General features: G+C 42.1%; 1 protein-coding gene across 3 annotated transcripts in view; it reads right to left on the bottom strand.

The window, feature by feature from the left end:
- The window catches only part of LOC101050040 (transport and Golgi organization protein 6 homolog), a 151,224-nt gene that overhangs the window by 75,027 nt on the left and 53,481 nt on the right, over nt 1–22,716 (bottom strand). For all 3 annotated transcript variants that reach the window (XM_074392472.1, XM_074392471.1, XM_074392473.1), the window contains 4 exons: nt 15,821–15,933; nt 13,508–13,684; nt 8,004–8,136; nt 5,777–5,968 (listed from right to left, as the gene is read on the bottom strand). In XM_074392472.1, the coding sequence (XP_074248573.1) occupies nt 5,777–5,968; nt 8,004–8,136; nt 13,508–13,684; nt 15,821–15,933 (615 nt within the window). The remainder of the gene's footprint in view (nt 1–5,776; nt 5,969–8,003; nt 8,137–13,507; nt 13,685–15,820; nt 15,934–22,716) is intronic.

Here is a 22,716-nt window from a genome sequence, read left to right as displayed (position 1 = left end):
AATTACTCAACTAGGACTACTTAGCCTTCCAACTTTTTCTAAGTTCCTCTCTATTATCTTTTTTTTTTTTTTTTTTTGGAGACAGTCTCTTGCTGTCACCCAGGCTGGAGCGCAGTGGTGCGATCTCAGCTTACTGCAACCTCTGCCTCTAGGGTGGGTTCAAGTGATTCTCCTGCCTCAGCCTCCAAGTAGCCTGGATTACAGGTGCCTGCCACCATGCCCAGCTAATTTTGTATTTTTGGTAGAGTCGGGGTTTCACTGTGTTGGCCAGGCTGGTTTCAAACTCCTGACCTCATGCCTTGGCCTCCTAAAGTGCTGGGATTACAAGCGTGAGCCACCGAGCCAAGCCTACACTATCTGTGTGTGTGTGTGTGTGTGTGTGTGTGTGTGTGTATACAGATATCAAAACAAGCAGTATGATCCTATTACTAAAATAGAAAATTTCTATGTTTGTATTTATGTTAAAAACAAAAACAAAACAGGGAACTGTTAACTGTAAAGGGATTGCCAGCTATTACTGTCATCTATGAAGTACGCTTTCCCCCAAACATTCTTTTTTTTTTTTTTTGAGACGGAGTTTCGCTCTTGTTACCCAGGCTGGAGTGCAATGGCGCGATCTCGGCTCACCGCAACCTCCGCCTCCTGGGTTCAGGCAATTCTCCTGCCTCAGCCTCCTGAGTAGCTGGGATTACAGGCACGTGCCACCACGCCCAGCTAATTTTTTTTTGTATTTTTTTTAGTAGAGACGGGGTTTCACCATGTTGACCAGGATGGTCTCGATCTCTTGACCTCGTGATCCACCCGCCTCGGCCTCCCAAAGTGCTGGGATTACAGGCTTGAGCCACCGCGCCCGGCCAAACATTCTTCGTGTTAATACCAAAACCCCTTCCCATTTGAACAGCAGCTTCTCCCCCTACTAAACATTTCCTATGATTTTGGTGGGGCTGCCAGCCACAAGAATAGGTGTGTGACTGAATCCTGTTCTAAAATTTATATATGTTGTGGAGAGTGAGGACAGATCTTTACTTTTTACTTAAAACTTCTTATAAGCCTACATAATTTTAAAAGCCAAATATTCCTAAAACTTTGCAGTTAAAAACAGTGGTGCCCTACATCATTTCTTCTGGTCTGATTCAGGCTCTACAGAAGCAACCACTTGTAATTATTTAGCTGTTTAGCTTAATAATAACATTAAGCATTTACTATTTACCAAGCACGATTCTGAACACGTTACAGGTATTAACTCATTTAATCCTCATAGTAGTCCTACGGGGGTGTCTAAACCTGCTGCCAAGACTGACACTTGAGTGGAAGGGGTGGAGGCCTCACTGTTGAGGATGCAGACTTCAACTTACACCTCTTATTTATTATTTATTTGTTTATTTATTTATTTATTTATTTATTTATTTTGAGATAGAGTGTCGCTCTGCCAACAGGCTGGAGTACTGTGGTACGATCTAGTCTCACTGCAACCTTGGCCTTCTGGGTTCAAGAAATTCTCCTGCCTCAGCCTCCCGAGTAGCTGGGACTACAGATGTGTGCCACTATTCCCAGCTAATTTTTGTATTTTTTAGTAGAGATGGGGTTTCACCATGTTGGCCAGGACAGTCTCGATCTCCTATCCTCGTGATCTGCCCCCCGTGGCCTCCCAAAGTGCTGGGATTACAGGCATGCGCCACTGAGCCTGGCCTATACCTCCTATTTTTCAGTTTGCCTCTCCCACCCAAGTTCAAAGTCCCTTAGGTTCAACATCTCTCAAGAGTAAACCTGCAGGTCTTGCAACGGGAAGGGCAGGTGGTCATACAAAGGAAAGGAATGAATGAAGGAATCTACTGAATCCTATACAGCCTTTCAAACTTTTTTTTTTCCTTGAGACAGGGTCTTGTTCTTGTTCTGTTGTCCAGGCTGGAGTGCAATGGCACAATCTCACCTAACTGCAACCTTCGCCTCCTGGGTTAGAGTAGCTGGGATTATAGGCACGCACCACCACACCCGGCTAATTAGTAGAGACGGGAGTTTCACCATGTTGGCCAGGCTGGTCTCAAACTCCTGACTTTACGATTGCCTGAGTCAGCCTCCCAAAGTGCTTGGATTACATGTGTGAGCCACTGCGTCCAGCCTCAAACTGTTTTAAGCTCTAAATTCAATTCCATTTTTAGAGCTTATCTGGTGCTTCATGTCCTTCCAGGGTTCTGTAGTGAAAAGAAGCTTGCTTCTTTTTTTCTTATTTTTCTTTCCAAAAGAAAAAAAAAAAAAAATTTAACTGCTTTATTGAGGTATAGTGGTTTGCTTCTTGACTTCGCCACATGCAGACATTTAGATTTCTAGTTTCTCAAGTTGCTAGATCATTTACTATTGCCCAGACCAGCCTGGGCAATACAGTGAGACACCACCTCCACAAAAAAAAGTGAAACAATTAGCTGGGTGTGGTGGTGCATGCCTGTAGTCTCAGCTACTGGAGAGGCTAAGGCAGGAGGATTGCTTGAACCCAGTGGGTGCAAGGCTGCAGTGAGCTATGATCTTGCCATTGTGCCTGGTCTTGAACTCCTGGGCTCAGGCAATCCTCCTGCTTCAGACTCCCAAAGTGCTGAGATTACAGGCATGAGCCACTGCACCTGGCCAAGATGTAATTTTCAAGTTCTCTTTTTAAATTTTTAGCTATGATTCTCCTGTAAAGAAAAAATGTTTCTTCATTGACCATTTGGTTACCTGACATGTAATTCCTACAGGAAACACAAGACAAATGCTTTACTCTTTATCTTTTCTTATCAGTGTACAAAATAATGAGTTGATGCCCTGGCAATCCCAAAGGTGTCCTATAAGAGTTTTTTTTCTTTGACTCGGATTTTTATCTTTGATGTACCCATTGAGTACCCAATGTACTCAACCCATTGCAGGCCTTATTCCCTTTAATGATCTAATTGTCCTATCTATGGCAATGGGAGTCCCTTCAAGTTGGCTTCACTGTGCTACAGATATGATCCCATTCATCTCAGGTTGCTTCCTTGTATTAAGGCACAACAAGATGCCTTGAGGCTTATAATATACAATTCCTGCCTGCCTCAGACTTTGAATCAACCGTATTCCATAGAGATCAGAATTATCTTAGTAGAAAATAGTATTTAGAAACTAAATTAAGCTGAGAATAGTGGCTCATGCCTGTAATCCCGGCACTTTGGAAGGCTGAGGCGGGTGGATTGCTTGGGGTCAAGAGTTCAAGACCAGTGTGGGCAACTTGGTGAAACCCCATCTCTACTAAAAATACGAAAATCGGCCGGGCGCGGTGGCTCAAGCCTGTAATCCCAGCACTTTGGGAGGCCGAGGCGGGTGGATCACGAGGTCGAGAGATCGAGACCATCCTGGTCAACATGGTGAAACCCCGTCTCTACTAAAAATACAAAAAAAATTAGCTGGGCATGGTGGCACGTGCCTGTAATCCCAGCTACTCAGGAGGCTGAGGCAGGAGAATTGCCTGAACCCAGGAGGCGGAGGTTGCGGTGAGCCGAGATCGCGCCATTGCACTCCAGCCTGGGTAACAAGAGCGAAACTCCGCCTCAAAAAAAAAAAAAAACAAAAAACAAAAACGAAAATCAGCCAGGGATAAAAAACATTTTAAATAAATAAATAAAAATTAGCCAGGCATGGTGGCATACACCCGTAATCCCAGCTACTTGGGATGCTGGGCCAGGAAAATCACTTGAACCTGGGAGGTTGCAGTGAGTTGAGATTACGCCACTGCACTCCAACCTGGATGACAGAGCCAGACTCTGTTTCAAAAAAAAAAAAAACACCTATAAATTGTCACTAAGAATGCTTATTGCTACTGGGTTGTCATTGCTTCTTGGGACTGACAATGGGCTGAGCTCGGAAATATCTTTTTTTTAAAAGAGAAAACTAAATCTTGAGTTCAAACTAATATTTCCAATTCAAATTCAATAATACTTTAAGCTGGGCATGGTGGTATGCACCTGTAGTTTCAGCTACTTGGGAGGCTGAGGTGGCAGAAGTGCTTGAGCCCAGGAAATCAAGTCCAGTCTGGGCAATATAGTGAGACTCTGTCTCTTAAAAAAGATAATAACTTATAGGCTCTTTACTCTGGTTCTTTATTTTATACCTCCTTTTAATGCTAAAATCTTGATCCCTAATAATATTCACAAAATTACATTAACTTATTTTCTTTATCCATACGTGTGTGTGTTTCAAAATAATATACTAATAATGGCCGGGCACAATAGCTCACGCCTGTAATCCCAGCACTATGGGAGGCCAAGGCGGGTGGATCACCTGAGGTTGAGTTCAAGATCAGCCTGGCCAACATAGTGAAACCCCAGCTCTACTACAAATATACAAATTAGCTAGGTGCAGTGGTGCACACCGGCAATCCCAGTTCCTTGGGAGGCTGAAGAGCCGAGATTGCACCACAGTGCTCCAGCCTGAGGGACAGAACAAGACTCTGTCTCAAATAAAAATAATAAAATAAAATAATACACCAATATTATCATGAACAGTGAGATTATCAAATGCAATTTAGTATTTCCTTGTGGTTCTTTTTGTCCTGATACATTTTAACCTTAGCTGAAGGATAATTTAATGGGACAAATCATTTTTGTACCAGCCTGACACCATTGTTCCTTAATTAGGAGTAAAGGGAGCTAAGTGCAAAAGCTCAAGTCACATCAGTTTTTAGACCATTTCCCTTCCAACCAGCATCCTGAGATAAAAACATAAGGTCTGGATGAAAAAGTCTTCAGGGAATGGATATAAACACTGGAGGAACAAATCAGCCTACTAAGTAACATGGGGTCAGTGAGCTGAAAGAGTAAGAGGCCAGGAAAGAAATCATGAGCATAATTCTCATTAAACAGGCATGGTAAGTCAGACTGACAGGCAGCTGCAAATTTTCTCAGCAGGAGCTATAGTGAAATGCTGCTTAGCAACATCCGAAGGCAGATGACAATGACGACCATACAAAGAGCTGGAGAATCAGATTTAAGCATGACAATCATACCATCTTACAGCTGCCTGTTGACCAACCAAGCAACAACTAATTCTGGTTAAGTGGTCAAATCTGGTGACTGTAATGCCTTTGCTTTATTACTTTTATTTCCTATCTTTTTTAAAGGTGGAAAAAATAATGTCTGCACCAATAAAATTCAGGCATGGCCTTGCATAGTGATACTACTCTGAAAGCATTTTTAAAAACATCTTACAACTTTACAGGATGTTGTGAAGATTGGCTGTGAGTTAGTGGACCCATAAAATTCAAGGTGATCTCATTATTATTTGTGATTTCTTTTCTTCAGATTGAATGTATAATCATTTTCAAGTTTTGATACACATTAGAATCATCCATGGAGCTTGAGTAGGATAGAGATTCTAATGCAGACATGCTGAATCAGAATCTTTAAGCTTGGGCTGGCTATCAATATTTTGAAAAAGATCCCAGATAATTTTTTTTTGCCTCAAAGTTGAAAATTACTATAACATAACATATAATCATTTAAGACAAAATTTTATGTGCATGAGAATCACCTCGGGAGCTTGTTAAACACATGGAGTCTCAGGACATTGGGAAGTTTTGAATTCAGTTGGCCTGGTGTGGGCTATGTAATTTCCGTATTTAACCAGCATTCCAAGAAACACCTCATGACACAGGTGTCATCAAATCACACTCTGAGCAACATTTTAAAACTTTTTGGTGGGTGGGGGAGAATGCAAAGAAAACAAAATAGGCAAATACCACCAGGCTGGGGTCCAGAATGTGGCAACTACTGACCTGAGTAATGTTTGTAAATATCTGCTCAGACATTCTCTCGCACAGAACCACCATCAGCTGCAGGACAAGCAGCTTCTGCTCTTGGCCTTCCACAAGAAGAGTCTGATGTTGCTCTAATTCCAAGAGGCTCTTGCTGGAGAAGGGCTTAGTTTTTAACTCTGCTTCATTTTCTGTGGCCACATGAGTCAACTCCTACAAGGATGGCAGGGAAGAAAAAGTGAAGATAAAGCCAGTAGAACTAAGGCCTTCCCAAACTAAGGCCTTCTGTTTGAACTGTATGTTTAAAGAAATAGTCTGTGTTTGTGGCAACATTATTTGTAATAGCCAAAACTTGGAGACAACCTAAATGTGCAGCAATAAGAAAACATTATGATGTATTTATTATAGCACAGCAGTTAATATAAATGAATTAGATTTATATGGGTATCAGTATACTATTGAGTGAAAAATACAAGTTGCAGAATATGTACAGTATGATGTCATGTATATAAAAATGTAAAATCTCATTAAAAAATATATACACACACAAAGAAATAGTTTGACAAGCTTTTTGTTTTGTGAGCATTTTCATGATTTCTACTAGCGGTCTTCCTTGAACTGAGACCTCAGACCACCTCACATTCTCAAACCCCTTCTGGAAACCATTAGATGCCTCCAACACTACTGCTCTTTTCCTCTAACATACTTAGAACTAAACTCCTACTAAGAAATCACGTATTACTGTGGGTTTTGTAGACTATTCACCTACCCTTCACTGTTGTAAATTTCCTTGGGAAGTAAAAACCTTGAGTTTCCTAATAAATAATTAGGGCTTTACCAAAGTAATTGACAGTTTAGAGTAGCGGTACTCAACTGTGCCTGGGCAATTTTCCTCCTCAGGGGACATTTCACAATGTCTGGGATATTTTGGCTGTCTTAATTGAGGGGTAATCTAATTAGTGGAGGTCAGAATGCTTCTAAATACCCTACAATGCACAAGACAGTCACTCACAAAAAAAATTTATCTGGCCCAAGGTGTCAGTAGTGTCAGGGTGGAGATAACCTGTTTTAGAGCAAAGTTCTTTTATTTGTTTGCTTGTCTATTAAACAGTTTTTTTTTTTTTTTTTTTTTTTTTTTTGAGGCAAGGTCTCACTCTGTCACCCAGGCCGGAGTGGATTGGTAACATCTTGGCTCACTGAAACCTCTGTCTCCTGGGTTTAAGCGATCCTGTCACCTTAGCCCGCTGAGTAGTTGGGACTACAGGCATAAGCCAGCATGCCAGGCTAATTTTTTGTGTTTTTGGTAGAGACAGGGTTTTGCCATGCTTCCCAGGCTAGTCTTGAATGCCTGAGCTCAGGTGATCCACCTGGCTTGGCCTCCCAAAGTGCTGGGATTACGAGCGTGAGCTACCATGCCCAGCCTGGAACAATTTTTTGAAGTATACAATTAAGAGCATATCCCCTTGGAATGTTATTTAGAAAGAGTATCACTAGGCATGAGGATAGGTGTGAACATGGGAGGCAAGAAAGCATCAAAAAGTGTCCCCTACTTCAAGTTCTAGAAATGTTAGCCCTGATTCCCTCCTTGAATTCTCCCACGCCCAAAGAAACCTTAAACTCTCTTAGATTTCTTTTAGCGTAGACACTTTAGGAGAAAGAGTTGAGAAAGCAGAGCTGAAGGTCACTGGCTTATCATGTCATATAGTGCAACAAAGAGTAACATTATGGGGTACAAGTTACTGTCAGAGAATAGAAGAAAAGGAAGCAAAGCACAACCACTGGCACTAAGAAACAAACCCAGAAAAGGCTTTAAGTGCCCACAAAATGAAATGAAAGAGGCAAAATTGCTAAATCTCCTTTGCAAATACCTGACAAAACAACAGTCAGAAGGATAAGGGATTACTCTACAGCTGTAAAACCTGCTATTAACTTCAAAAGGGTTCTTACTGTCAACATGGAGCAAAGATTAATTCTTTCATAGATTGAGGGGCCTGCTTTGTTCATCTCTAAAATGTCAGTGCCAATTACTTGGGGAAGTAGTAGATAACATGGTTATAATGAAGGTAAGTTTCTTCTTTTTACCAATCCAAAGGCCACTAAAAAATGAATTCCTTTATGTTCTCTGATCATTTTCCCTAAAATAGGACCTAAATTTTAGGACCTAAAATTATAAATGCCTTGAAAATTCAAAGGGTCTCCTGAAACTCCCCTGGAATAACAATGACCAGGAACTACTTGTACTTCTTACTTTCAAACAGAAGATGAAGAAGTCTCCTGCCAAACCGCATTCTTGGCAGAGAGACAGCAAGTCCCCAAGATGCTCCACCCGGTCCTGCTCTGAGCATACCTTCTGGTACAGGGCTTCATCTTCATCTTCGTCACTGCAATGAAGGGTAAAATTAACCTTGGCAGTGTCACCAGAGATACACATATTTTTAAACCCCACGGAAATCTCCTAAAGTAACATGTGATGTCCAAACAATCATTAAAAAGATCCCCCAAATTTATTTAACTTATTTCTCCATTCTGAAAAAAGTATTGATTCTCATAAAGAAGTCTATTATGTCCTGCATGGTCATTTGCTCGAATAGGGAAAGATTCATGAAGATGGATGTTAGCCGGACACAGTGGTACACACCTGTAGTGTACTAGGAGGCTGAGGCAGGGAGACTGCTTGAGCTCAGGAGTTTGAGGTTGTAATACATTATGATCACAACTATGAACAGCCACTGCACTCCAGCCAACAGACAACATGGCAAAATCTCAGTTCTTTTTTTTTTTTTTTTTTTTGGAGATGGAGTCTCACTCTGTTGCCCAAGTTGGAGTGCAGTGACACGATCTCAGCTCACTGCAACCTCCATCTCCTGGGTTCAAACAGTTCTCCTGCCTCAGCTTCCTGAGTAGCTAGTACCACAGATGCACACCTCCATGCCTGGCTAATTTTTTGTATTTTAGTAGAGATGGGGTTTCACCCTGTTGCCCAGGCTGGTTTCAAACCCCTGAGCTCAGGCAATCCACCCACCTCGGCCTCCCAAAGTGTTAGGATTACAGGCGTGAGCCACTGCACCCGGCAGATCTCATTTCTAAAAAAAAAAAAAAAGCTGGATGTTGAAGAATTACTATTATTTCATAAGTTGCAAAAGCAAGGAGGAAGCCAGGCGCGGTGGCTCAAGCCTGTAATCCCAGCACTTTGGGAGGCCGAGGCGGGTGGATCACAAGGTCAAGAGATCGAGACCATCCTGGTCAACACGGTGAAACCCCGTCCCTACTAAAAATACAAAAAACTAGCTGGGCATGGTGGCGCCTGCCTGTAATCCCAGCTACTCAGGAGGCTGAGGCAGGAGAATTGCCTGAACCCAGGAGGCGGAGGTTGCGGTGAGCCGAGATCACGCCATTGCACTCCAGCCTGGGTAACAAGAGCGAAACTCCGTCTCAAAAAAAAAAAAAAAAAAAAAAAAAAAGCAAGGAGGAATTAAAGTATAAGTTACATGCAGATATTCTGGGTCCTGAGGAAAAACAAAGAACGAGACGGCTACAAAGTGAGGCTAGATCACAGAGGGCAAAAAAAAAAAAAAAAAAAAAGGAAAAAAAAAATCACAAAGGGCCTTAGATGTCATTCAAAGGAACTCTGACTTTTTAATTGTATTTTAATTTTTCCTGGCAGCTTTAATTTTTTTTTTTAAAGGAACTCTGACTTTTTTCTGATGAGCCACTGAAGAGTTATGGGCAGCAGAAGACATGATCATCATGGGAAGACATGTAGTCAACCTCAACTGAAACGAACCAATTAACTGAAACAGGAAAATGCATAAAGGTTCGGAAAAATGAGTAGGTTGAATGTGATTGCCAAGGCCAGGGTGGTCTTACAAAATCTGCCTATACCAGTGCTATGATTACTGCAAAAATTTCAAGGTTTGTTTGCTTGTTTTGAGACAGGGTCTCACTTGTTGCCTAGGCTGGAGTGCAGTGGTTCGTTCATGGCTCACTGCAGCCTCAACCTCCAAGGCTGAGGCAATCCTCCCACTTCAGCCTCCCAAGCAACTGGGACTACAGAGGTGCATTATCACGACCAACTAATTTTTGTATTTTTTTGTAGAGACTAGGTTCTGACATATTGCCCAGGCTGGTCAAGAAATTTTTGTACTTTCTCATGAGGTGCTATGGCTTTTAGTCTTTAATTCTTCCGACAGGTGAAGAGACCGAGATACTATGTGTGTATATATATATGTATATGTATATATATACGTATATATGTATATGTATACATATATATGATAAATATATATATATGTACACATATACACACATACACATACACACTTTTTCACTTTTTTTTTTTTTTTTTTAAGAAATGGGGTCTTGCTATATTGCCCAGGCTGGTCTTAAACTCCTGTTCTCAAGCAGTCCTTACACCTTGGCCTCCCAAAGTGCTGGAATTACCAGTATGAGCCACTGAAACCAGCCCAAGATATATATTATTATACCACATCATCATGTAAACAAATACAAAGGCATTGAAGATGTACTAAAAAGCAAAATGCTAATACAATGTGAACAGGAAATAAGACACTGGTTGACTTTTGTTTTCTTCATGTGCTTTTTGTATTATACAAAGAATATGTGTTATTTCTGTGACCAATGAAATAAATTTTTTTCAGGCTAAATTGAGAAAAAAATGACGGATGTTGCCGAGTGAGGTGGCTCAGGCCTGTAATCCCAGCACTTTGGGAGGCTGAGGCAGGTGGATCACAAGGTCAGGAGTTCAACACCAGCCTGGCCAACACAGTGAAACCCCGTCTCTACTAAAAATACAAAAAATAGCTGGGCATGGTGGCGGGTGCTTGTAGTCCCACCTACTTGGGAGGTTGAGGCAGGAGAATTGCTTGAACCCGGGAGGTAGAGCTTACAGTGAGCTGAGATTGTGCCACTGCACTCCATCTTGAGTGACAGAGCCAGACTCGGCCTCAAAAACAAAACAAAACAAAAACACAGGACAATTATCTTAAGTACTACTCTTAAAATTTCAACAATAAAAAGTGAATTCCAAACAATTATATTTAATTCCAGAAAAGTAAAAACTCTAGATCTAAAGATCACAAAATCCAAGCTGCTCTTATAGAGTTTCTTTACAGAGTCTTGCTCTGTCCCCCAGGCTGGAGTGCAACCCCCACCTCCCAGGTTCAAGTAACAGTCTTGCCTCAGCCTCCCGAGTAGCTGGGACTACAGGTACCTGCCACCACAACTGGATAATTTTTGTATTTTTAGTAGAGATGGGGTTTAACCATGTTGGCCAGGGTGGTCTTGAACTCTTGACCTCAACTGATCCACCCACCTGGGCCTCCCAAACTGCTGGGATTACAGGCATGAGCCACTGAGCCAGACCCATTTTTTTTTTTTTGAGAGTCTCATTCTGTTACCCCAGCTGGAGTGCAGTGATGCAATCCCAGCTCACTGCAACTTCTGCCTCACGGTTCAAGCAATTCTTGTGCCTCAGCCTCACAAGTAGCCAGCACTACAGGCATGAACCACCATGCCTGGCTAATTTTTGTATTTTTATGGCTTTTTTTTTTTTTGAGTTGGAGTTTCGCTCTTGTTATCCAGGCTGGAGTGCAATGGCACCATCTCTGCTCACTGCAACCTCTGCCTCCTGGGTTCAAGCAATTCTCCTGCCTCAGCTTCCTGAGTAGCTGGGACTACAGGCGTGCACCACCATGCCCAGCTAATTTTTGTATTTTTAGTAGAGACGGGGTTTCACCATGTTGACCAGAATGGTCTAGATCTCTTGATCTCATGATCCACCCGCCTCGGCCTCCCAAAGTGCTGGCATTACAGGTGTAAGCCACCACGCCAGGCCTTTTTCTTTTTTTTTCAGACGGAGTTTCACTCTTGTTACCCAGGCTGGAGTGCAATTGTGTGATCTCGGCTCACCGCAACCTCCGCCTCCTGGGTTCAAGCAATTCTCCTGCCTCAGCCTCCTGAGTAGCTGGGAACACAGGCACGCACCACCATGTCCAGCTAATTTTTTTGTATTTTTAGTTGAGACAGGGTTTCACCATGTTGACCAGGATGGTCTCGATCTCTTGACCTCGTGATCCACCCACCTCGGCCTCCCAAAGTGCTTGGATTACAGGCGTGAGCCACTGCGCCTGGCCCTCTTTTTTTTTTTTTTTTTAAGACAGAGTCTTGCTCTGTTGCCAGGCACCAGGCTGGAGTGCAGTGGTGCAATCTCAGCTCACTGCAATCTCCGCCTCCTGGGTTCAAGCAATTCTCCTGCCTCAGCCTCCCGAGTAGTTGGGAGTACAGGCGCACACCACTATACCCAGCTAATTTTTTTGTATTTTGTAGTAGAGACAGGGTTTCACCATGTTGGTCAAAATGGTCTCGATCTCTTGACCTCATGATCCACCCACCTTGGCCTCCCAAAGTGCTGGATTACAGGTGTGAGCCACCATGTCTGGCGTAATTTTTGTATTTTTAATAGAGATGGGGTTTCACCATGTTGGCCAGGCTGGTCTGAAACTCCTAACCTCAGGTGATCCACCTGCCTCAGCCTCATAAAGTGCTGGGATTACAGGTGTAAGCCACTGTGCCTGGCCAAAAACATCTTCTTGAGAACTGTTGCTAGGCAGAATGGCAGTTTGAGTTTGTATTGATAATTTTGTTTGCAATCTATGAGTTTTTCTATTTTCCTCAAGTCCATCAAACTGAAGAGGTGTTTTAAAACTATACCAAGTTAACTATGAATATATAATATTTCAATACCTCAACACACAGCAGCACTTTGAATGTGATGTGAAATCCAAACAGGATAGCTGTTATCCATTAATATTACATGGATTATGACCAACAGGAATTTATGTTCTGAGGTAATAACATCAGATTATCCAGAAAGTGGAAATAATTTAAAATATACAATTGTTGGCCGGGCGCGGTGGCTCAAGCCTGTAATCCCAGCACTTTGGGAGGCCGAGGTGGGTGGATCACGAGGTCAAGAGATCGAGACCAACGTGGTCAACATGGTGAAACCCCGTCTCTACTAAAAATACAAAAAATTGGCTGGGCATGGTAGCGCGTGCCTGTAATCCCAGCTACTCAGGAGGCTGAGGCAGGAGAATTGCCTGAACCTAGGAGGCGCAGGTTGCAGTGAGCCGAGATTGTGCCATTGCACTCCAGCCTGGGTAACGAGAGCGAAACTCCGTCTCAAAAAAATAAAATAAAATAAAATAAAATAAAATAAAATATACAATTGTGAGATGTTGGAGAAATAAATGATCCATTCCACTAATATTTATTAAGTATTTTCTAATCAATACCTATGAGAAATCTCCATCATAAAATGAGCACAAAAGATAGCTATTAGACAATTTCCCTCAGGAATAAGTCTCACTATAAACACACACATATACCATTTTGAGAGTCAGAAAGAGAATTGGATTATTACGGTGTTAAGGGTGAACATGTGTCTGTCCTTTACTTTGATTAACTGGCAAAGATGGTGGAGTAAGTGGGCTTGTTATGATGCAGAGCTGTGAGGCTCCAGTAAACTGCACCAATTATTAGCAGGCACCTTGGAAAAAACCTGGAGGATTAATTAAGGCTCACATTTCATTTAGAGAATATAAACAGCAGGCACCTCAGCGACACGAGTTTCTGGTTTCTTTTCTATCAGCACCCCTTAGTGGTTGAATCACTGAATGGCCTTTTAGGCAAAATTAAATCTGAAGAGAGACAGTAATGGATGGGTGGACTCACCTAATGGCCTCTTTGATGGTAATCATAATGCCACCTTGAGTGGCGACTCTAAACTGACACAGAGAATGGAGAGAGGGCACAGCTTTGTCCAACCCTGCAAATCCTTTCAGGCTGGCAATTGCCTTCTTCCTTTCCAGCTTCCCCAGAATCCATAATAAGATCTCTTGGCAAAGTGACCTGGCAGAAAAAGCAGTTATGAATGAGCTTGTCATCTTACTCCATGCATCTAACAAGCTAACATAAAAAAAGAAAGAAAGGCTGTCAGGTTCCACTGCATTCTAAATGCTGGCACAATTTCCTAGTACTACTGAAATGAAGGAGAGGCAAGTATGCTTCTTGTGAATTTCAGAATGCAAATATCCTGAAATTCAATGACTGACTAATCCTTGGCTCTGGAAGCAACCCTGATATGCCACAAGAGCCCCACGTGATTTCTTTTTCCTTTTTTTTTTTTTTTTTTGGTAATTCCAAGTGAACTACTGCCTTTGCATCAGGCACTGTCAGAGAAAGTATACACGGATAAAAACCATCTACTCTCAGCAGGACTAATAGCTGGACACCAAGAAGCAGCATATCAACAAAATATCACTGATTCCTCAACCCCTTCAATCTGTGCCAGTCAACTAGGAGAGGAACTAAATCAATGTTCACACGCTCCTCGTCAGTCTCTGATGAGAACATGACAGTGCTGTGAGAACTTGGGTTTTAAAACAAAAACAAGAGGTCTGGCACAGTGGCTAACACCTGTAATCCCAGCATTTTGGGAGGCTGAGGCAGATTAATCATCTGAGGTCAGGTGTTCAATATCAGCCTGGCCAACATGGTAAAACCCCGTCTCTACTAAAAACACAAAAACTGGCCAGAAGCAGTTGCTCATGCCTGTAATCCTAGCACTTTGGAAGGTGGGTCACGACATCAAGAGATTGAGACCATCCTGGCCAACATGGTGAAACCCCATCTCTACTAAAAATACAAAAAATTAGTGGGGTATGGTGGCAGGCACCTGTAATCCCAGCTACTTGGGAGACTGAGGTAGGAGAACTGCTTGAACCTGGGAGGCAGAGGTTGCAATGAACTGAGATCAAGCCACTGCACTCCAGCCTGGGTGACAGAGTGAGACTCTGCTCAAAAAAAAACCACCAAAAAACAAAAAAAACAAAAACCAAAAAAACAAACAAACACAAAACCTAGCCTGGCATGGTGGCAGGTGCCTGTAATCCCAGCTACCCAGGGGGCTGAGGCAGGAAAATCACTTGAACCCAGGGGGCGGAGATCACGCCACTGCCCCCAAGTCTGGGTGACAGAGTGAGACTCTGTCTCAAAAAAAACCAAAAACAAAAACAAGAGTTATTTTGTGGACTGTCCCTTGAAACCAAGTTCACAGATGTACAGTCTCCCTCTTCCACTGTATTCTCTCTTGTCATTGCCGTCGTGGCTGCGGGCTACAATGGTGTGCTGACCCAAACTGAAGAGCCGAGAACATTATGTAAGCTTTGAATAGTACAAAAGATGGTGTTTCCTCCACCACTTAGCAATGGTGATAATGATAGCTACCATTTACTGAGCTTACTATTTGCCGGGGACTGTGCTAAACACATTAATGCATATTTAGTCTTCACAATAACTCTGTGAAGAAGGTACTATTATTGTATATTGGATTACATGCGGGGATCACCAAACACCAAAAATCATAATTCTGTAGGACTTGACATAGGATAACTATTACCTGGAGGAAGAAACAACATAAATTACTGTAAAAATGGAGCTGATACAAAATGAATGGAGCTAATACTTAAATACTATGACAAAGGAGTATTTTCTGGATGACGAAGAAATCCCTTCTTTCTAAACAACACACTGCATCACCAACACCAAATCCCAGGCTAAATTACAAAGTGCCACATTCAGATCTAGATTTCCCAACTTGTTTTCTAACTCCCCACAAAGTCATTATGATCCATCCCCTATTTCCACCTTCCTAGACAAGTTACTGTAGCATTTCTCGCTGATCAAAAAGTGGCATGTTTATACATGTAAACAGAGATTTTATCTTTGAGATCCAGGACAGAGGCTGAGGAAAGTCATTCTAAAAACTGTATCCAGTGCTCTGGGATCTGCAAAATTCTCTTTCTTTTCTAGATGAGCAAAATAGGAAGAGCCCAGTGCTTTTCTGACTGAAAGAAAATGGTAATTTCAAAGTGGCAAAGTCTTATATTCAAAATAAGAACAAAAACAACATGCAAAAAAGGTGTCACAATTTATAAACAAATAAAATTCTATTTACAAACAAATAAGGGTCTCTTGACTGTTTACCTTATGTGAGATACACTCTGCTTAGTAAAACAGTAGAGAAGAAAAAGAACTCCCAGGACTGGAAGCAGAGAATCCATCAAAACTGTTAAAGGTTCATTCCCAACCACGTACACCTAGGGAAAAGGAAATGGTGAAGAATAATCCCATGACTGCCTGGCCAGAGCAATGAGAATCACATACCAGACACCTAGCAGGGCTCAGTGTCTTTTTTTTCGAGAGGGAGTTTCACTCTTGTTGCCAAGGCTGGAGTGCAATGGTATGATCTCGGCTCACTGCAACCTCTGCCTCCCAGGTTCAAGCAATTTTCCTGCCTCAGCCTCCCAAGTAGCTGGGATTATAGGCATGTGCCATCAAGCCCAGCTAATTTTTCTATTTTTAGTAAAGACGAGGTTTCACCATGTTAGCCAGGCTGGTCTCGAACTCCTGACCCTGTGATCCTCCCACCTCAGCCTCCCAAAGTGCTGAGATTACAGGTGTGAGCCACCATGCCTGGCCAGGGCTCAGTGTCTTAAGCAATATCTCACCCTAATCATACTATTTTAGCTCCAAGGATATGCTGAGATATGGCAATGAAACCATTTGAGTTTGGTAGACAGGCTAAAACAAGAGAGGGAACTGGAGCAGCAGCATTTCATGTGTGCAGTCTCTAGAACTGCCTAGAATGGGTCAACCAACCCATTTTCTGACCTCTTCCTTTCCTACTTTTGACTATGTCTGAGTTTCCTAATCTGCCTATTGTTTAATTATTTGATAACAGGCCTTCTGCTGAAGACCCTGCTATTAGAAACAAGTAATTACTACCAAAGGGAAAAACTTAAAACTAGATTTGAAAAATCAAACAAAACCAAACCCAAAACATTTCTTTTTTTTTTTTTTTTGAGACGGAGTTTCACTCTTGTTACCCAGGCTGGAGTGCAATGGCGCGATCTCGGCTCACCGCAACCTCCGCCTCCTGGGTTCAGGCAATTCTCCTGCCTCAGCCTCCTGAGTAGCTGGGATTACAGGCACGCGCCACCATGCCCAGCTTATTTTTTTGTATTTTTAGTAGAGACGGGGTTTCACCATGTTGACCAGGATGGTCTCGATCTCTTGACCTCGTGATCCACCCGCCTCGGCCTCCCAAAGTGCTGGGATTACAGGCTTGAGCCACTGCGCCCGGCCCCAAAACATTTCTTACTCGAGATTCATCACTCTTAAGATGTGACCAACACATGGACATGTCCTATTCTCCCTAATTCTACAAATGTTCAAAGAAATTATACTGTAGAGCTGGGCACAATGACTCATGTCTGTAATCCCAGCATTTTTGGAAGTCATGGAGGGAGGATTGTTTGAGGCCAGGAGTTCAAGCCCAGCTGTGCAACAGAGCAAGACCCCATCCCTACAAAAAAAATTTAAAAATTAGCCAGGTGTGATAGTGCACGCCTACAGTCCCAACTACTTGGGAGGCTGAGGCAGGAAGATCATTTGAGCCCAGGAATTCAAAGCTGCAATAAGCTATGATTATGCTACTGCCCTCCAGCCTGGGTGGCAGAGCAAGACCCTGTCTCTTAAAAAAAAGAAAAGTGGCTGGGCACGGTGGCTCATGCCTGTAATTCCAGCACATTGGGAGGCCAAGGTGGGTGGATCACCTAAGGTTGGGAGATCGAGACCAGCCTAACCGACATGGAGAAATCCCATCTCTACAAAAAAAAAAAAAAGAAAGAAAGAAAGAAAAAAAAAAAGTAATTGCACTGTTCACCTAGATCTGTACTGGCTCTACACAGTTAAGTGTGTGAGATGTTGACTATGAAAAGAATTTTAAAAAAAAAGACAAGTGTGTGCGGATGGTGACTTTTTTTTTTTTTTTAATAGAGATTTGGTTCACAGCCAAAGATGGTGACTTTTATTAACAATCATAATGTTGCATATTTTAGTTGTACCTTTCAATAAGGCCAGCACAAATGCACTGAATTCAACAAACTTTTACTGAACACTCACTGAGTCCAAAGTACAGTTCTAGGTATGGTAGTAAATATAAAAATCAGTAAGGGTCATTATCTTCATATTGCTTGTAACATATGAGAAGACTAAAACAAGTAAACATATTATTTTTATTATTATTTAAGATGTGGTCTCTCTCACCCAGGCTAGAATGTAGTGGTGAAATCATAGCTCACTGCAGCCTCGATCTCTAAGCTCAAGCAATAGTCCTATTTCAGCCTCCTGGATAGCTGGGACCAAAGGCACACACCAACATGCACAACTAGTTTTTTGTATTTTTAGTAGAGATGGGGTTTTGGCATGTTGCCTGGGCTGGTCTCGAACTCCTGGGCTCAAGCAATCCTCCTGCCTTGTCCTCCCACAGTGCTGGCATTACAAGCACCAGCCACTGCATCAAGCCAAGTAAACCAATAATAACGATAAAGCAGATAACTGAAAGTATCTTAAGAAGTGCAAAAACATTATTCAAAACGCCAATTAAACACAATGGGATTTCAAAATGTAATTCTGTTATAATAAGTTAATTACAACCTGATAGTATGGACAGTGACAATGGTAAAAAGAGAAAGAAAAGGAGCTGACAATGATTATGCTCATGGTATATGTTCCAGGACCTACAATAGGTTTTTATCTTCCAAGTACTATGCTAGATTCTTTAAAGAGTTAGCTTGTTAAAATTATAACAGTCTCACGAAGTCAGAATTAACAGCCCTATTTTGAGGGTGAAGGGGGCCCAGTGAGATGGTTCACACCTGTAATCTCCATACTTAGCGATGCCAAGGAGGGAGGATCACTTGAGCCCAGGAGTTTGAGAACAGCCTAGGCAACACGGTGAGACCCCATCTCTATTAAAAATAAATAAAATAAAATAAAGGTGAGGGAAGGGAAGCTTAAAGAGGCCCTTATTTATAGAAAGAGTATTGAAATAGGAATCAATGTTGTTCATAAGAAACTAAAGATCATGGAGGCACTTTCACGAGCTGGAAAAAAATCTCTGTGCTTTCCCAGCGAATCCTGTCTCTTTAAAATCAGTACTAATTTTTCACATCCCTTAAGCCCCTGACTCCTCTCTGGAGTCTGTTAGCCAAGGAACCAGCTTCCTGTGCATGATCTAATCTCCATAAGCCCAACTAAATGAAGCACTGTGTACAGCAGCATTCAGAAGTCATGTGCAGGCCCAATGATGATATCACCAATTACAAGAGGCAAAAGAAGAGATTCCCCAGATAACGTAAGGACTTATTGTTCAGCTTTGGATCCTGTGTTCTCAGAGGTAATCTCTGTGGAGCCATCCTTCCTTACCAGGATTTTTTGTACAAAATAAATAAATAAATAAACCCCAAAACAACAACCAAAAAAAAAAAAAAAACAAATGGAGTTAAGTCTTCATTATTTACTAGCTTGATAGGGCGAAAGCACCCCAAACTTTAACATGAACTCAATTGAGCACACTCCTTAGGGGTAAGAGTTGTTGTTGATAAACTCCTCTAACTTGGCCAGAGGCTGTGCCCCATGCCTATAATCCCAGCACTTTGGGAGGCCATGGTGGGTGGGTCATCTGAGGTCAGGAGTTTGACACCAGCCTGACCAACGTGGTGAAACCCTGTCTCTACTAACAAAACAAAGTTAGCTGTGCGTGGTGGCACAGCTGTAATCCAAGCTACTTGAGAGGCTGAGGCAGGAGAATTGCTTGAACCCAGGAGGTGGAAGTTGCAGTGAGCAGAGATCACGCCATTGCACTCCAGCCTGGGCAACAAGAATGAAACACTGTCTCAAAAAAAAAAAAAAAAAAAAAAATTCCCGTAGTTTTTTCTTTGCTTCTTCCTTACACTTTTCTTTTTCTTTTTCTTTTTCTTTTTTTTTTTTTTTTTTGAGACGGAGCTTCGCTCTTCTTACCCAGGCTGGAGTGCAATGGCACAATCTCGGCTCACCGCAACCTCCGCTTCCTGGGTTCAGGCAATTCTCCTGCCTCAACCTCCTGAGTAGCTGGGATTACAGGCACGCGCCACCATGCCCAGCTAATTTTTTTTGTATTTTTAGTAGAGACGGGGTTTCACCATGTTGACCAGGATGGTCTCGATCTCTTGACCTTGTGATCCACCCGCCTCGGCCTCCCAAAGTGCTGGGATTACAGGCTTGAGTCACCGCGCCCGGCCCCCTTACACTTTTATCTTCTTACAAGGAACAAGTACTACTTTTATATTTGGAAAGTAACGTACAGCTATTTATACATATATATTATTTATTTTTATATAAAGGTTCAACAAATGTGTACTGAGTGCCATTTTTGTGCTAGCACACTTGCAGCTCTGCAGATATGGTGCTGAACAATGTATCTGCTTCAAGGAGCTAATATTCTAATTGGAAAGACAGGCAAGAAACGACTATATAATACCAAGTAGTGACAAGTGCTAGGCAGAAAGTAAAGCAGGTTAAATGGATAGTGATGAGGGCACGCCTGTAATCCCAGCTACTCAGGATGCTGAGGCAGGACAATCACTTGAACCCAGGAGACAGAGGTTGTAGTGAGTCAAGATCACACCATGGCATTCCAGCCTGGGCAACAGAGCAAGAAGCTGTCTCAAAAAAATAGAATAACCCTTATCAATTTACCAACTAGCATCTATTAAGTTCACAGAAACAGAGAAATAGGACTTTTTTTTTTCTTAGTGAAAAGACTTAGAATTATGGTTTCCTTTTGGTTCAATCTGATAAATAAATGTTTTCTACATATCTCTTTTATTCGTATCATTTTTTTTTAGATGGAGTCTCACTCTGTCACCCAGGCTGGAGTGCAGGTGGCATGATCTCAGCTCACTGCAACCTCAACCTCCCAAGTAGCTGGGACTACAGGCATGTGCCACCATGCCTGGCTAATTTTAGTAGAGACGAAGTTTCATCATCTTGGCCAGGCTGGTACAGTATCTTAAAGAATGTCAATGGCCTTTCCTTGATACATACACAATTGTCACCTACTTTCCAACACTAATAGTAAATTTCTTCTGTACTGAGCTAAAATCTAACTCCCTTTAAACTTCCCTGATGGAAGTACACGTATCATTTACAAGTTTTGGGCTGGGTGCAATGGCTCATGCCTAAAATCCCAGCACTTTGAGGCTGAGATGGGAAGATCCCTTGTGCCCAGGAGTTCAAGACCAGCCTGGGCAACATAGCAAGACCCTCATCTTTACAAAAAGCAAAAATTAGCTGGGCAAGGTGGTGCACGCCTGTACACCCAGCTACTCAGGAGGCTGAGGCAAGAGGATATCCTGAGCCCAGGAGTTTGAGGCTGCAGTGAGCCATTGTACTCTAGTCCAAGCAACAGAGCAAGATTCTGCCTCTAAAAAATTAATTAAAATAAAAAATAAAAGTTTTGGGCTGAGTGTAGTGGCTCATATCTGTAACCCCAAAACTTAGGGAGGCTGAGGAGGGAGGATCACTTGAGTACCAGAGTTTGAGACCAGCCTGACCAACATGATGAAACCCTATCTCTACTAAAAATACAAAAATTAGCCACGTGTGGTGGGGTGGGCCTGTAATTCCAGGTACTTGAGAGGCTGAGACAGGAGAATCATTGCTTGAACCCAGGAGGTGGAGCTTGCAGTGAGCTGAGATCACAGCTACTGCACTCCAGCCTGGGTGACAGAATGAGACACTGTCTCAAATAAGTAAAATAAAAATTAAATAAAAAGTTTTAGACTAGTCATCTGAAAATAAAAATCAATAATCAAAATCAGTTTCACAAAACTGTATATAATTCACATTTAAAAATAATAAAAATACATAATTTTTAATTTTATCTGCCTTAAGCACTGCTATGCAATGACCAGACTGATTTTGGAGACGAAAGATATGCAATGGTGCTTATTAAACTGACCCAGCTCAAATTCCACCTCCTCCGTAATAAGCCTGTCATATATTTTACTCTTCCACTGTTCATTCATTCACTCATTCATTTTTTTTTGGTATTATTTCTACTTAACTACCTATGATAAAAATGCTCCTAAGAAGTGTATCACTGAAAGTTTCCTTTTATTTTTTTTTTGAGGTGGCGTCTCACTCTCTCGTCAGGCTGGAGTGCAATGGCACAATCTCGGCTCACTGCAACCTCGCCTCCTGGGTTCAAGCGATTCTCCTACCTCATCCCGAGAAGCCAGGACCACAGGCATGCGCCACCACACTCAGCTAATTTTTGTATTTTTAGTAGAGATGGGGTTTCACCATGTTGGCCAGGATGGCCTCGATCTCTTGATCCGCCTGCCTCAGGCTCCCAAAGTGTTGGGATTACAGGCGTGAGCCACTGTGCCTGGCAAAAGTTTCCTTTTTCAGCAGTATAACGGCAGAGTATGTTTCAAATAGAGTTATTTATAAATATTTCCACTGCCTTCAAGGAACTCCTAGTCAGGTAGACAGAGTTACAGCAGTGTGTGGGCCATAGCTAAGATCATCCTACCATTTATTGCAGAGGAGCCCTCTAAGCTTAGATGAAGGATCTAAGTGGACTTCTCTGAGTCTGCTTCCTTTCGTGTAAAACAAGGTTGGATGAATGGAGCTGTAAGGCCTCTTTTGTATCTCATCTATGATTCTCTGACTTGACTGCAAGTTTGCTCATATCCTTCACTCCTTTTGGCACCTCAATCATTAAGAGGTGAAACTAGTTGAAAACAATTAACCACCACTCAAAAAAAAAAAAAAAAAAAAATCCAAAACAACTGAAGCTTCAACATGACCAGATGTAACAAGTTTCTAACCCTGCCTCATATGCTTTCTGTTATGCTATCAGTCCTGAAGTTAGCCCTTTAAAGGTGAAATTGTGTTCAGTTGAAAGGTTTTCTGGTTAGGTTACTCTAGGTATTTCTACAACTAGGGATCCCCAAACAAAATACCAAGATATGGGAAAGCTGAAGCAGTGA

Source organism: Saimiri boliviensis (genome assembly GCF_048565385.1).
Source record: "Saimiri boliviensis isolate mSaiBol1 chromosome 1 unlocalized genomic scaffold, mSaiBol1.pri SUPER_1_unloc_4, whole genome shotgun sequence".
NCBI lineage: Eukaryota > Metazoa > Chordata > Mammalia > Primates > Cebidae > Saimiri > Saimiri boliviensis.
This window is presented reverse-complemented; position numbering and strand designations above follow the sequence as displayed.